At 41.1% G+C, this 16344-nt stretch overlaps 2 protein-coding genes across 2 annotated transcripts; one reads left to right on the forward strand and one right to left on the reverse strand.

Moving 5' to 3' along the window:
- The first annotated feature begins 874 nt into the window (after window positions 1-874).
- LOC131325914 (small ribosomal subunit protein eS30z/eS30y/eS30x) lies at window positions 875-2141 on the forward strand. The gene is made up of 3 exons (XM_058358403.1): window positions 875-1039; window positions 1135-1272; window positions 1925-2141. The coding sequence occupies exons 1-3, from the start codon at window positions 1036-1038 to the stop codon at window positions 1969-1971; spliced, it is 189 nt and encodes a 62-aa protein (XP_058214386.1). The 5' UTR covers window positions 875-1035; the 3' UTR covers window positions 1972-2141.
- A 9168-nt stretch (window positions 2142-11309) lies between these two features.
- LOC131325915 (IAA-amino acid hydrolase ILR1-like 4) lies at window positions 11310-15636 on the reverse strand. Its single transcript, XM_058358404.1, has 5 exons — window positions 15112-15636; window positions 14344-14469; window positions 12892-13206; window positions 12177-12305; window positions 11310-12038 (listed from the first exon to the last, which is right to left on the reverse strand). The coding sequence occupies exons 1-5, from the start codon at window positions 15466-15468 to the stop codon at window positions 11640-11642; spliced, it is 1326 nt and encodes a 441-aa protein (XP_058214387.1). The 5' UTR covers window positions 15469-15636; the 3' UTR covers window positions 11310-11639.
- Between the last annotated feature and the right edge of the window lie 708 nt (window positions 15637-16344).

A 16344-nucleotide genomic window follows, 5' to 3' on the forward strand; every position in this document is an offset into this window, starting at 1 on the left:
AATTGTTCACTATACCCTATCATTTAGCAACAAACTCCTACGTTTTAGGATAGTTCAGATTTTTCAGGGGATCTGATTATTTTCACAGACAAATTCTCAAGGAATATTCCTTTATTCACTTGGGTTTAAGCATTAAAAGAGTAAAATACACAAGATCAGTTATGAATGGCATGTGGCACTTCATGAAGGACGTTTCAGCTGAATATGGTTAGTGGAATGAGCAAAGTGAAGGAATAGTCCCTAAAAAATATGAGTTTTGCTAGTTTTTAACCAATTCAAAAGGGCCATGTGGCAAACATCCAAGGATTTCGCTTTGCAATCAATCGTTTACAATCAATTTAAACTCCTTGAAATAAAAGGAAGTGGTTTGGTGACATGGGGCACGTGTTGTATTCTCATGGCCTAATTTCAGGGACGATTGACAACTTTTCATGGATATTCAAAGATATCCCTTCACTATAACGGTTAGTAGGATGTTATTACTAAATCGAGCGCAAGTGGGCCATGTTTATAATAGAAATGGTTCGTGCATGCCTGAAAGTAGGAAAAGGCCCTGAAAAATAGGATTTATGTCACTTTTTGACCGATTCAAAAAGTAAAAAAAAAATTTACTTTTCTAATTTCTTTCATCGAGACGAATCAATAGGGGTTAAGAGTTTGTTGCGAAATGAACAAACGCGAAAAAAATTTATGCAACAAATGTGAAAAAAATTTAGATAAGAACAAAATGAAAAAATCCCAAAAATCCCTTAGCGGAGCCTAACTTTGTTCTATAGCCCAGCTAAATTTGTTGGGCAGCTATTTGGTTGTGCTAACAGCCCAAAACCATCTCCCTACATAGTAGACCCCCATTACACCACCACGGGTCAAAACCCCCAAAATCTCTAAGCCCAATCCAAAACACTCCATCACCCACATATATAAATCCTTCAAAACCCGAACCCTAGAACTCTCAATCCCTCCTCTGCCGTTCTTCTCGCTCCAGCAGCCGAAGAAACAACAGCAAATCCGATCTCACAGACCCGAGAATCGACCATGGGTGAGCTGAAAACTCTGGTCGTTCTCGTGTTTGTTCGTGCGTTTTTTTTTGACAGGGAGTGGTTAAATGTGTGGTGGGTTGATGGGTTTTTGCAGGTAAGGTTCACGGATCGCTGGCTCGTGCCGGTAAGGTGAGGGGCCAAACCCCGAAGGTCGCCAAGCAAGACAAGAAGAAGAAGCCCCGTGGCCGCGCCCACAAGCGCATGCAGTACAACCGCCGTTTCGTCACCGCCGGTAATCTCTCTCTCTCTCTCTCTCTCTCTCTCTCTCTCTCTCTCTCGATGGTCGGTTAGTATGTGCTGGTTATATCTGCTTGTATGGGTTTGTACTTGTTATTTAGATCTTTCGATGGATTTGAAGAACTGTAGAGTAAATTAGTACTACTTTCTGGTTGCAATGTGTATAAGTGTTGAAAAACACGGGGAAGAATAAAAAATGGAATTGGAGTATCATGGATTCATAGGTTTCTGTTTATGTATTGCTATTTTTAAGGTTTCATCTTGCTTTGCTTTTGAGATTCCGTTTGATTGGCAAGAGAATGACAGAAATTGATGATAGAAAATACATTTACATTTCGTGTGTTGGTTGGCAAGGAAGTGGTGGGAAATCCCTTTAATAACGCTCTTAAACATGTAAACATGACTTTTGTTTCTAACAATGAACACTATAAATTTTTTAAAGCAATACCTAACCAAAAATAGCCTTTAAGTCCCAATCAATTGGGATGAATATGTTTTTCCATTGACGTCCGTTGAGGGCATCATGTTCCACAATATTCATTTGTCTTTTTAGATACTTTGAAGTAATTGTCTAAAGCTTGAGTTTCAAAATTTCCCAATTTGCAATTTATTCTTAAGCATGTGTTTCTTTCTTTTGTTGTTTGCAGTTGTTGGCTTTGGAAAGAAGAGGGGACCCAACTCTTCAGAGAAGTAAGCTGGACGAATGGGTAGTTTTGTAGGTCAAGGCTGGTTGGCTATTTGAAGAGTTTGCTATTGTTTCACTTACTTTTATGGCCGAACCGTAATGAATGTACTTGTTACGTAAGAATTGGAGTTTTGTGTTTCACTGTGTTTGGAATTGAAATTTTGAAATAGGTTGAGCTATTTGTTAGAACATTATGCAGTTTAAGCTTTCATACATCCGTATTTCTCTACTTGGGATTTAGGATGCTTTGTTTGTTTAGAAATCCAAATTCCACGGTGCTACTACCATTCCCGGCTTTTTAATTTCAGCAATAGGCAAATGGTTTGGATGTAAAGTTCCCCATCTCTTTCTCCAGCTCCGGCTATGCAGTTGATTTGCCTATTCCATGTAGGCTTGGTATTATTTTGAGGAGTTATTTGATAGTAGTTATGATGCCTGGCAAGAGGTTTTGATGTAGAACACGTGGAGGCCCAATTCCATGATCAGCTGGACCGAGCCAAGCCCCGAAAGTCCAAACGGTGTTTAATTTCAGATTACCCAAATTGGCTAAATTCGGACGAGCTCGGAATAGGCCCAAACTTGGTGGGCTGACTTAATTTCGCGCTCCGGTCAATACTCATTAACCCTAAGTTGATGATCGATGGTGCTTTTCGGCCTAATTCCTTCGTATAGGCCTTCAATTGCGTTATTTTGCCGTTTTAGGAAAGATTTGTTTCATTAATAACTCTTAGACCGTATTTCCTTTTAAGTTGATTCTTTTTGGGAAAGTCTTGTTTTTCTTTCCCGTTTTCAGTTTTAGGAAAAGCCCCAAATTATGGCACTTTTTATTTTCCAAGTTTATTTTTAGGGTTTCTAGGGTTTCAGCCTATTTAAGGGTTTGTAACCTAGAGTTTATGTAGCTTTTTGATTAATAATATTGCAGAGATTTTCTCTTTCTTTCTTGTGCGCAAGATTTGCTCGTTGCGACGAGTTGTTTATCTCGTTTGAATTAGTACGCTAACTAATCTCTCGTGAATTCCGCTGCGTCAAGTGGTATCAGAGCAAGGCTTTGCTTGGTTCGATGGCACTAAACACAGAAGAAGACACACCCATTGACGTTGGTCGTGGGCTTACTGACCTAAGGAGGATGGTGGAGGATCAACAAGCACAGTTGACGGAGATCCGTCAGGATACCCGCACTCAGTTCACTGAGATCCGTCAGGATACCCGCACTCAGTTCACTGAGATCCGTGAGATGCTGCAGGAGATGACTCTACAAATCCGCCAAAGGCCAGGGAGGGTTGAGGAGGATCGCGCGTTGGGATTTGCCCATCGCCAACCTCGTAACCAAGATCGGAATCGTGCCGGAGGATTTGCCCGAGGCGCAGCCGGTCGTCGTCAGATGGTAATACATGATGCTGAGAGTGAAGAATTCGAACCTGGGGATAATGAAGAACAAGAAGACCGTCCCGTTGGGCGACAACAACATCGGTTCGATGATTACCGCATGAAAGTGGACCTTCCCACGTTCAACGGTAATTTACAGATGGAAGAGTTTCTTGACTGGGTTTCAGAGGTTGAGAGGTTCCTTAATATGATGGAAGTTCCTGAGTCGAAGCAAGTAAAGATGGTCGCTTATAAACTAAAGAGCGGCGCTGCAGTTTGGTGGGACCAATTGCAGGCGAGACGACGGAGGCAAGGAAAAGAGTCTGTGACAACATGGCGCAGAATGAAACAGCTTATGATGGAGAGGTTTTTGCCGTCTGACTATGACCAACATCTGTTCCGGTCATACCAGAACTGTTCGCAGGGATCTAGGTCTGTTTTTGATTACACGACTGAATTCAATCGACTCTCAGAACGTAATAATCTGAGTGAGACTGAAGGTCAGCAAGTAGCGAGGTACATGAACGGGTTGAAACCCTCAATTCAGGAAAAGATAGGATTGCAGCCTGTTTGGGAAGTTGATGACGCCCTTAACTTAGCAATTAAGGCCGAACAGATGGAGCGTAAACCAGCCAATTCAGGATACCGTCGAGAGTCGTTTGTTCCTGCTGCTGATAAGGGGAAAGAGAAACAGCCAACAGTGCCTCCTTTTCAACCTAAAGTTACAGTTGGTGGTGGTTCTAAATTTGGAGGAGCTAATCAGGCAGGTAGCTCCAATAACAGGAACGTGACTAAAGCCCCTAATCCATATGCCAAACCCTTTGGAGATAAGTGTTTTCGGTGTAGCAAGCCTGGACACCGCTCCAATGAGTGTCCAGATCGGAAGGTGGGCCTAGTAGAAGGGGGTGGCGAAGAAGATGGGCCTGAAGAGGATTGGCCAGAAGAAAATTCTTATGATGTAGATTATGCAGAGGAGGATGGGGAACGAGTGAATTGTGTGGTGCAACGGGTGTTATTCGCGCCGAGAGCAGAAGATTCCAATCAGCGTTACAACATCTTTCGATCAAACTGTTCCATCAATCAGAAAGTATGTGACTTGATCGTGGACAGTGGGAGTTGTGAGAATTTTGTGGCAAAAAGACTGGTGGACCATTTGAAGTTGCCAACCGAACCTCATCCCTCTCCATACAGCATCGGTTGGATAAAGAAAGGCCCTACGGTGAAGGTAACTGAAATTTGTAAACTTCCTCTTTCAATTGGGAAAATTTATAGATCTGAAGTTATCTGTGATGTAATTGAGATGGATGCTAGCCATGTACTATTAGGTAGACCCTGGCAGTTTGATGTTGATATTGTTTATAAGGGTCGTGATAATACTTATAGTTTTAATTGGGAGTCACGTAAGGTTGTTATGGCTCCTTCCAGTCATAAGGAGCCTGTCAAACCACCTAAAACAGAAGGGTCTTCGTTTCTAACAATTGCTAGTTCCGAAGCTGAATTTGTGACAGATTTCAAGGAGTCGGAACAGGTTTATGCTATGGTGGTAAAGTCTCTGGTTGTGGAGGAAAGGGACAAAGCAAAGATTCTGATAGTTCCTATACCTAAAAAGATACAGTCATTATTGGAGGAATTTGAGGAGCTTGTAACTGAAGATGTGCCTAATGAGCTCCCTCCAATGAGAGATATTCAGCATGCGATAGATTTGGTGCCTGGGGCAAGTCTGCCCAACCTACCACATTATCGGATGAGTCCGAAGGAGAATGAGATTCTGAGGGAGAAAGTAGAGGAGTTGCTGCGGAAGGGGCACATTCGGGAGAGTTTGAGTCCATGTGGTGTTCCAGCCTTGTTGACGCCAAAGAAAGATGGGAGTTGGCGTATGTGCGTGGACAGTCGGGCCATCAACAAAATAACCATCAAGTATAGATTTCCAATTCCTCACCTGGATGATATGCTTGATATGTTGGATGGGTCGAAGTGGTTTTCGAAGATTGATTTGCGGAGCGGGTACCATCAGATTCGTATCCGACCGGGAGACGAATGGAAGACGGCGTTCAAAACTAAGGATGGCCTGTACGAATGGTTGGTTATGCCATTCGGCCTTTCTAACGCGCCGAGTACTTTTATGAGGGTGATGAATCAGGTTCTGCGGCCTTTCACTGGAAAGTTTGTTGTCGTTTATTTCGACGACATACTGATTTATAGCAAGTCTGAGGAGGAGCATGTGGAGCATGTGCACCAAGTGCTGATGGTGCTGCAAGAAAATAAGCTATATATTCAACTCAAGAAGTGCAGTTTCTTGACTCGCAGCTTATTATTCTTGGGCTATGTGGTGAGTTCTGAAGGTATTCATGTGGATGAAGAGAAGGTTCGAGTTATTCGTGATTGGCCAACGCCTAAATCTGTTACGGAAGTGAGAAGTTTCCATGGATTGGCCACCTTCTATAGGCGATTCATTCGAAATTTCAGTACTATCGTAGCACCAATCACGGAGTGCTTGAAAAAGGGCAAGTTTCTGTGGGGAAGTGAAGCGGAGCAAAGTTTCGCGCTGGTTAAAGAACGGCTTTGTACTGCACCGGTATTAGCTCTACCTAGCTTTGAGAAGATTTTTGAAGTTGAGTGTGATGCTAGTGGAGTTGGTATTGGGGCTGTTTTGTCCCAAGAGAAGAGACCAGTGGCTTTCTTTAGTGAAAAGCTAAGTGAAGCTAGACAAAAGTGGAGCACTTATGATCAGGAGTTCTATTCTGTGATTCGCGCTCTCAAACATTGGGAGCATTATTTGATTCAGAGGGAGTTCGTGTTGTACACTGATCATCAAGCGCTGAAGTTCATCAATAGCCAGAAGAAGTTGGACAGTATGCATGTGCGCTGGGCTACGTTCTTGCAGAAATTTCCGTTCACTATTCGGCACAAGTCTGGGGTGTCAAATAGGGTGGCTGATGCATTGAGTCGTCGGGCTGATTTGTTGGTGACTTTGGCCCATGAAGTTGTAGGCTTTGAGTTCTTAAAGGAGCTGTATCCAGAGGATGAAGACTTCAAAGAAATTTGGGCAGTATGCGTTCAGAACCGGCCTATTAGTGACTTTCATGTTACTGATGGGTACTTGTTTCGTGGCAATCGTCTTTGTATTCCTCAATCTTCTTTAAGGGAAGGCTTAATCCGAGACCTTCATGGTGGAGGGTTAAGTGGACACTTAGGGAGGGATAAGACTATTGCGAGTTTGGAGGAGCGCTATTTCTGGCCACAACTAAAGAAGGATGCTGGAAATTTTGTGCGGAGGTGCTATACTTGTCAGGTATCTAAGGGTCAGTCTCAAAATACTGGTCTTTATACTCCTTTGCCTGTGCCTAATAATATTTGGGAGGATCTGTCTATGGATTTTGTGTTGGGACTACCTCGTACCCAACGAGGTGTAGATTCTGTATTTGTGGTAGTTGACAGGTTTTCTAAAATGGTGCACTTTATTGCTTGTCGAAAGACATCGGATGCCTCACATGTGGCTCGATTGTTCTTTCGAGAGGTAGTTCGATTGCATGGGGTGCCACAGTCTATTACCTCTGATCGGGATGTGAAGTTCCTTAGCCATTTTTGGGTGACTCTGTGGAGGATGTTTGGAACATCGCTGAAGAGGAGTTCTACTGCACATCCACAAACTGACGGACAGACTGAAGTGACTAATCGGAGTTTGGGGAATTTGATTCGCAGTATCTGTGGTGACAAACCGAAGCAGTGGGATCATGCTTTGCCGCAAGCTGAGTTTGCTTTCAATAGTGCAGTTCACAGTGCCACGGGAAAATCACCTTTTTCCTTGGTATATGTGACATCTCCAAAGCATACAGTGGATTTGGTTCGTCTCTCACGGGGTCCCGGGGTTAGCGTTGCAGCTGAGGCAATGGCTAAACAGGCTCAAGAGGTGCATGAGCAAGTAAAACAGAAGCTAGCTGAGACTAATGCGAAATACAAGAGGGCTGCAGACAAACACAGGCGTGAGAAATTGTTCAAAGAGGGGGATTTTGTGATGGTGTTTTTGCGCAGGGAGCGGTTTCCAGTGGGAACATATAACAAGCTAAAGCCCAGGAAGTATGGTCCGTATGAAGTTTTGAAGAAGATTGGTGACAATGCTTATGTGATTGATCTTCCTGATTCCATGAAGATTTCAAAGGTTTTCAATGTTGCTGATTTATCTGAGTATTATGCTGAGGAGCCGCTGTATCCAGACTTGAACTCGAGGTCGAGTTCTTTCGAAGAAGAGGGGACTGATGTAGAACACGTGGAGGCCCAATTCCATGATCAGCTGGACCGAGCCAAGCCCCGAAAGTCCAAACGGTGTTTAATTTCAGATTACCCAAATTGGCTAAATTCGGACGAGCTCGGAATAGGCCCAAACTTGGTGGGCTGACTTAATTTCGCGCTCCGGTCAATACTCATTAACCCTAAGTTGATGATCGATGGTGCTTTTCGGCCTAATTCCTTCGTATAGGCCTTCAATTGCGTTATTTTGCCGTTTTAGGAAAGATTTGTTTCATTAATAACTCTTAGACCGTATTTCCTTTTAAGTTGATTCTTTTTGGGAAAGTCTTGTTTTTCTTTCCCGTTTTCAGTTTTAGGAAAAGCCCCAAATTATGGCACTTTTTATTTTCCAAGTTTATTTTTAGGGTTTCTAGGGTTTCAGCCTATTTAAGGGTTTGTAACCTAGAGTTTATGTAGCTTTTTGATTAATAATATTGCAGAGATTTTCTCTTTCTTTCTTGTGCGCAAGATTTGCTCGTTGCGACGAGTTGTTTATCTCGTTTGGATTAGTACGCTAATTAATCTCTCGTGAATTCCGCTGCGTCAGGTTTTGAAGGGTGTTTGTATCAGGAAGATCACTTGTTCTCATGTCCTGTAAGTGGTTTCCAATGCAACGGCTGGAGCCATGATTCGTGACTTTGTATACTCTCTGATCTATTTGAATGTTGTGCTCGAAATCATCCCAATTTGCTCTGGAAATGCGTCACATTAGTTTTTTTTTTTTTTTTTTTTGCGGTAGTAGTTGTTACCTCGTCCCTCCCTTATTTTGCTTGAATGGCATTTGCCCAGCACTTTGAAGGTTTCCAGAGGAATCAGGGATGAAGATAGGAAATGAGAATCATACCAAATGGAATATCCAGGAACGGAAAATAGGCCTCGTTCTCAACGTCTCTTTTCAGACTTGTTCTTTTTTTCTTTTTCGTTTTTGGCGTTGTACGAACTCAATATAGCAGTTGTTGGTAGTCTTAAACTGCCTAATTAGAAGAATATTTCATCGGAGAATCAAAATACGCTAGGATCTTGTTTTTGGCTAGTCCAAATGCATTTTCGAAGGTCAAATGGTGTGTGAGTTTGCAAAGGCCAGAATTTCTTGAATCCCATAAGTTCTGGAAACACCATTCTTCATCAATTACAGGCAGAAGAAAACAAAAATAACGAAAGTAAAGGTTGAGACCAGAAGTCACTGAACATTAGGCTACCTAAAAATGTGGACGATTATCGCCGAAGGGTGCACCTGTTTAAAGATTCGATAAAATGAAACAGCTTCAGTAAAAACGAGACTCGTTTTGATGTTTGGTACGAAGCCGGCTAACGCCAACAGTGCCGCGAAACAAGATATACGGTCATTACGGTGGCTGTAACTTCTTTTTTTTTTTTTTTATCGGCAAAAAACGCCTTAAAGGCTTCCATTAATATCCTTTTCCAAAACTTTTACAAGAGATGCAAGGGGATTAAACATCCAATTACAAGGAAGAGACTTTCTTAAAGCTAGAGAAGCCTCTTCGTGGGCCGCCTTGTTCGCCGATCTCCTCACCCATCTGAGAAGGAATGCACCCTCCTTAGCATAATCCCGAATATCCATCACCAAGGCTCTTACAGACCACGGGAGAACCAACTCAGAAACACTAAGAGCGATCGCTTGCTTGTTATCAAAACGAGTAGAAGTAAGAACAAAGGCGTATAAATCAAAGGACAGAAGCTATATTGATTTCTTTCTGTATTGGGTTAGAAAAATGTGAGGAAGCTGAATCATTTAGATTGATGGAATCAAGTATCCAAACGCAAGAGAGTCGATTAAATCACACTACAATTGGCATTGCAGTAGTTTATGGCTGATCTCAACTTCTCAGCGCGCTCTTCATCGCTCATTTCTCTATAGTAACAACTTTCCTGAGCCTCCTTGTCGCCATTATTCTCCAACCTTCTACATTTTCCCCTTCTTTCGGCTTTGGGTCTTGACTCCGTTTCCCTGTAGCAGGTCAAGTACCTAGCGAAGTTTCGCGTTACCGATTTCCAGAATTTCTGATGATCGCACCTCGCCAAATCGACGAACTGAGGCTGGGAGAGAGGAGAGCCATTCATGGGTGATAACGGGCAGCGTTGTGGCGAAGATACATGGCTGCTTGGTGGTGAAGGAAATGATGGAGAAGTGACTTTTGTGTGCTTCTGTTTTAGGTACGAAAAAGGTTGGTGGGATTTCTTCATGGAGGAAGAGGGAAGTTGTAAAGATTCAAAAACAACTCTCTCTCTCTCTCTCTCTCTCTCTCTCTCTCTCTCTCTCTCTCTCTCTCTCTCTCTCTCTCTCTCTCTCTCTCTCTCTCTCTCTCTCTCTCTCTCTCTCTCTCTCTCTCCACGTAGTGATGGTGGTGCAAGTGAAGCAAGAATTTATATGTTTCAAATTTGCTCCTTCAAGAACCGCCTTCTATATGCAAATGCTTACTTTCCAAAATGGGCTGGAGTCTAAGGCTTCTGTTAAGGCTTTTCAGTAGGAACAGATAAATTTCCGTGAGGGAAAGAGTTGGCCTAAAATAGAAATAGGAAAAAGATAATTGGAGAGAGGAAGTTTCCCTTTGGCTTGCATTGAAATTCATGAGAAATTATTCAATATATGAGAAATATGGTCACGTAGTGGGCCCAACCAATAATGAGTAGCCATGGAGCCCGCCTTCTGCCCTTTCTCCCGATAAGATAAACACATGGCTGACCTATATTAGTTGGACACATCACGTGACGCATTCCGAAAGGCCTAAATATTTTCTTGTTCTATGAGTTTCCATATATACTTGGAGGAAAACTGACAAACCGTTCGTAGAAGCAGTGAATTTGTACCTCTGAAACTGCATTCCCAACTTTAAAAAAGGTAAACTAGCAAATATTACCAAAAAGAGTTGGTATGAAAGTTATTCCTCCAAACATTGTGACAAATTAATCACTCACAGTTGCTAAGAACACTCATATTGCCACTAGAATACTTGTGTTTTTGGGGAGTTACCGTTTGTGTTTACTTTAAAAGTTCAGTTACATACAAAATGCGCATACCTCGTCGTGGGGGTGCCACACATTGCACAGACTTATGTGTGTCGATTCCTTTTTTTATAACTCCGAGTGTCTGGATCAACTTTCACACACCTCGACTAATCTTCAGATTATCAAAATAGAAAATGCTCATTCGAATAACTTCCAAGGGGAAAAACCAAAGTGTGGGCATGCCCATATCGTACCAAGCCTGGCAACGACACCCCAAGGGAGGGAACAATGGCGCACCTTGAAGATTAGTGTTGGATTATCAAAATAAAAAATGCACGGGTCTCCCATGTCGTTCCAAGGCAGCCTCACGACACCCCAAGGGAGGGAGCAACCGCTATGAACTCCTACTCATCGAGACCAAGCACTTGCCTCGACGCCCGGGTATAGGTCGCGCGCTTAAACGCCATTTATTTTTGGGGCTAGTTGATTCTAAGGGACCAATCCCACGGTCCAGACTTATGTGTCGGTAGCATGATTGCATTTACTTTGCTCCGTGCACACAAACTCTAGAAGAGATCTTTTTAAGTCTATGCAATTGCCCATTTCCTAGCACTTGTCCAACAGAAGGTTTAAAGGTTCAAAACTTCACCAACATAATGCTGAACAGTGGACTGGGAAATATGATAAGGATACGCAAAACCTTTTCGGCTGTTCAAATTCAAGAAATTAAAAAAGTTGTTCTGCATTCTCAGAAGTCAAAGGTATCCTTTTACCATTCCAACAACGCCGAAAATTACTACTGAAGAAAAAAGAAAAGAAAGAAGAGATCTGAACGTCGAGATAGCAAGTTGTTACCTCGAGCAAGTTGTTACCTTTAGCGAATGCTTTAAACCATAAGAAAACAGAAATATGTGCAAATGCAAAGCCAACATGGCAAGAGAACTTATGAAAAGCCTACCACTAAACTATTGTTCTCAAACGAGTAAGTGTTGGTGCTTTAAAAAAAGGAAATTTGATCATTGGTGCTTTAAAATTGCAAGAACCATTTTGTAAGCACCTTACAATTCATCATGTGAAATTCCATTCGATGAAGCAGACTCGGGTTGATATTCAAGGAGGTACCTGGTAGCCAATGAAGCATGCAATGCGGCACCGTATGGAAGTACATCTTCATTTACCATGAAGTATGAGGAGTGACCCGGTTGAAGCTGGCCTTGAGTCTCATTTTGCATTCCAACATAGTAGAAGTACCCTGGAACCACCTCTGCAAAAAACGAGAAGTCTTCTGACCCCATAAGCGGTTTCATTTTGATAATGCTATTTTCACCCAGCATATCCCTTGCAACGTTTCCAAAATACTGATGCAACTCTTCGCTATTAACAGTTACAGGGAAAAAGGGATCGTTGAAGTTTACAGTCGCATTGCACCTCTGCACAGCTGCTTGTTGTGTGATAACCTTTCATTCACATTAATTAAAATATTAAGAATAAATTAAAGAGTCCATGAACAACCAAGATTGCAATTTCTCAGTGCTCGAGTCCTCTGATTGTAGAGTATAAAGGGCATGTAAATCAGTGTTTTATAACAACTGTACCTCTTCAATCCGTTGTTTAAGTTCCATCAAACCTTCATTTGAAAATGCCCTGAAGGTTCCACCAATTGTAGCGGAATCAGGAATGACATTGAATGCGTTACCGCCTTGGAATTTTGCCACCGTCACCACCTGCAAAGATGAAGACTGACTAAATACAATGGTTGAAAACAGTTAAGATGTGTGATATGCGCCAGGAATTCATTTTTATTGTCTCTAGTGGATGCATAAAATCAAACTATCAAATTGTCGGTCCATTAGGCCAAATACCAAGTTATAAAGGAAAATGATAGAAACATATCCATTCAGTTTCTAATTTTTAATGAGGTGCTTGGATTCTACACCGAAAGTACTGAGATGATATTCGATATCTAAAGGAAAGACCAAACTTCAAGTAGAGGTATAAAGGCAAGGAAGTAACTACAAATGTTCTTTATTTCATGGGAATAATCCAACCTTTGTTGAGAAAAAATATTCCATTTTTTCTTATAAACACAAGAGGTCTCCAAAATGTGTCTGTTTTGTACACCAATATTTGGAAGTGGAAATCTTCTAGAACTTTGCACAAGAAGTTTCGAAAAAAAAGAGAGGTAATCGCTTTTCAAGGAGGAAGGTTGTTGCCTGTTGGGCAATGGCACTTTCTTGGTTCAGTTTGATTTAAGAGGTTCAACACAGAAGAAACCTTTCCTCTAACACACGTGTGGAGAGAGAGAGAGACCTGAGAATCCAAGGGATCAGCTTCACGTGAGACAATATGTTGCAAACTAACTATAACATTTGAAGCTGCTAAAATTGGGTCTATTGTGTGTTGGGGAAGTGCAGCATGTCCCCCTTTCCCACTTATTACAGCCTCAAAGAAACCACTCCCAGCCAAGATAGATCCAGACCCGCTCACAACCGTGCCAATAGGAAATCGACTAGAGACATGCAACCCGAAGATGGCAGTCACATTCTCCAATATGCCAGCATCTGCCATTATCTTTGCTCCCCCACCTCCTTCCTCGGCTGGTTGGAAAACCAGAATTACCGTTCCCTATTCAACCCAACAAGAAAACAAGTCGTAAAATCTTTCTTATATTACATGCTTGCATATTTTGCAATTGTCCATAGCAGCTAACAGATATAACAGAACATAAATCTCTAAGAAACATAATCGCTCATAGTTGTAATTTGCAGGTCAGAGAGAGAGAGAGAGAGAGAGAGAGACTCTAATCGAGTCCACCGAGTGAAAGGGGGTATACAAGCTAAAGTTCACCTTGCACACCCTTTTCCAGTTGTTGAGGGCACAATTTTCGCCATTTAACAAGTTTTTCCCGTGATACCTATTATGGCATCCTATTGATAATCGGTCAAATAAGTTAGAAAACCTAAATAAATGATTATACATAATTGATATCAAACACAATTCGTCAACTTTTTTTAAGAAAATAAGCTTGATAAGTAAGATTATAAGTGCTAGCAAACAGGGCCATAAAAAGTGGACTTTGCCATGAGATGATTGCGATGTAGCTAGAGATGGTCAGATGGGTAAAAAGGATGTTCCACTTCAGCAAAGTGTTCCTAAGCATGGTACAGGCTTACACTACCACTTTTATAAACCAAAAGGAGATTAAGTTGCCACTTCAGAAGCTAATCACAAAACCTGGAAATGAACTATTCATTTTCATCCAAAAACTTCTATTGGTGATAAAGACATTTCTCATCGTCAAACAGGAATATCAGTACTTACAGTTTATGCCTTGTTTGGATTCAAACTTGAAAAAAAAAATTCAATTCAAAAAATACTCATTACCCCTACTTTCAATCATTTAGCTCTCCTCTCTTCAATCATTATTCTCATTTCTCTCTCTATCTCTCTCCGATCATTACCATATTTTCTCTCTCAACTCATTGTCTAAAAAATCAAACCCAAAAATTTTCAAAAACTCATCCAAACAAGGCATTAATCTGCTCAATTGCTGTGTCCCTTCCAGACATCCAATTTGCATGTACAATTAAATATATCCATTTCCAAATGATTTCCATTGATGCCAGAGCAAAGCAAACAAATATACCATTGTGGAAAGCATATTATCGTAAGATGCTACAACATGAAAAAAGCTTTAGATGTGTCAAGAGGACATACTAATTCGTAATCAAATCACTGATGAGAAGTTAGAAATTTATAAACCTGAATATCATGACAATGCTCTTGTAGCAATTTTGCTGCACCAAGCAACATAGCGACATGGGCATCATGGCCGCAACCATGCATCTTTCCTTCAACTTTACTCTTATGCTCCCATTCTACGCTCTCCTGTAATCGTCAAAACCCCTTCTTATTTTTAACCAAACCATTCAAACCAGATTCACATAGGTATGAGTATCGATTGCTACTTTCCAACACCTAGAACAACTTGATGTCTCGATCGAAAACTTTGGCAATCATATATCTACATACTCAAAACAGCAAAGAATGATTTGCCTTCAATTAATCCCTACGGCCATGTTGGATGGCCAAACTAATTACTCCATAGGATTGGTTGCTACTCCTACGTATTGATAGTATGATCGATTATCCAATAAAGATGTAATCTTTCCACCACTTATTGCATTCAAATGCCTAAAATAACCTCTCAGGAGATTCATAATCCAATCATATCGAATCCAGCCAATCAAACAGTACCCAAAAGCATTATCCCAAGGGGTGGTTTGGCCAAGTGGGCATGAGAAAGCAACTAAAGGGCTTGCCCTGAAAAAGTTCAAACTCCAAAAAAGCCAAATATTCCAACCCTTAGGGCAATTGGAGGTTTGTCCAGCTGTTAACTTCGAGGCCCCAAAATTAGTTGGGGTGCGCGCAAGCTACCCGTATAGCCGATTATCAAAACAAATTCAAACGGCTAAAACTTGGCATACACAAGCACACTTACACTGATATACGATCATAAGTAATACTAACCTGCATGGCCAAAGCATCCATATCTGCTCTTATGGCAACAAAAGGCGGTTTTCCAGTCCCAATGAATCCAACAAGGCCTGTAATAGCAATTGGGTATTTATAGGGGATGCCCATTTTGTCAAGTTCAGCTCTGATAAGCTTACTCGTTTCAAATTCCTCAAAACCAAGTTCTGGGTTCTCATGTATTTTCCTCCTTATGCCCACCATCCAGTCTGAAATCTCTGGCCTTTTGGCAAAATTAAGGAAATTTACTGGGATTTCTGCTAACTCTTCTGGGGTCAAACTACAGTTTGAGAGAGTGGTTAGGAGTAACATGTATAGTGCGGAAATCAAAGGGACCCATTTGGAGAAACCCATTAACTTCCTGCAAATTGATATAGTGAGAATGGATTGAAGTTGAGGTATTTGAGATGTTTGAGGAAATGGGTCAATGCGAGGAATTAATTTTGTCTTGTGGCGTCTGGGTTGTAACCGGGAGTTTGAGAAGACAAAGGAGACGGATAAATGACACCATTGCCCACACGGAGAATGCAATGTATCAAGTCCGGTTTTGTTTTCTGATCATTAAAAAAGTCCGGTTTTGTTTTCTGATCATTAAAAAAGTCCTGTTTCGTTCACACGCTTCAAAGGTAACCCGACAAGACGTTGCTTTCAAACCAACCGCAAATGAATAAATTCTCTCTGAATAGGAGTATCTTTTTGGGAAAATGGAAACGTATATTCAAGAGATATTTGCCTGCAGTCATTTTGATTTATCTTTATTGAAAAAAAACGCATTTAATAGTTTTGCCTCAAATTTTTGTGAATTACTGACGCGTTTTGACAAAAAGAATTGAAAAAGTAAAACATTATTATTGAAATTTCAAAAAAATTCAAAATTCGATCATAATTTTTTACTTTTTCAATTCTTCTCGTCAAAAAATCATTAATCTACAAAAAATTGACGCAAAATTAATAAATGAGAAAAAAAAATTTAATAAAGACAAACTAATAAGTCAAAGTGACTTATTGGTCCAAAACCACCCTCATAATCAAAAAGTACAAAAGACTCCAAAGGTTGGAGCAATAACAATGAGATCAGTGGCGGAGTCAAGATTTTAACCTGGGGGGGAGCGGCTTAGACACTTAGTAGACATATATTTTTTCATTGGAGTATATACCTATTATATCATAAGGTTTTTGTTTTCCAATTCATTACATTTGTACATTAAAATGATTTTTTAGGCTAGCTGC

The sequence above is a fragment of the Rhododendron vialii genome, chromosome 5a (assembly GCF_030253575.1).
Source record: "Rhododendron vialii isolate Sample 1 chromosome 5a, ASM3025357v1".
NCBI classification, from domain to species: Eukaryota; Viridiplantae; Streptophyta; class Magnoliopsida; order Ericales; family Ericaceae; genus Rhododendron; species Rhododendron vialii.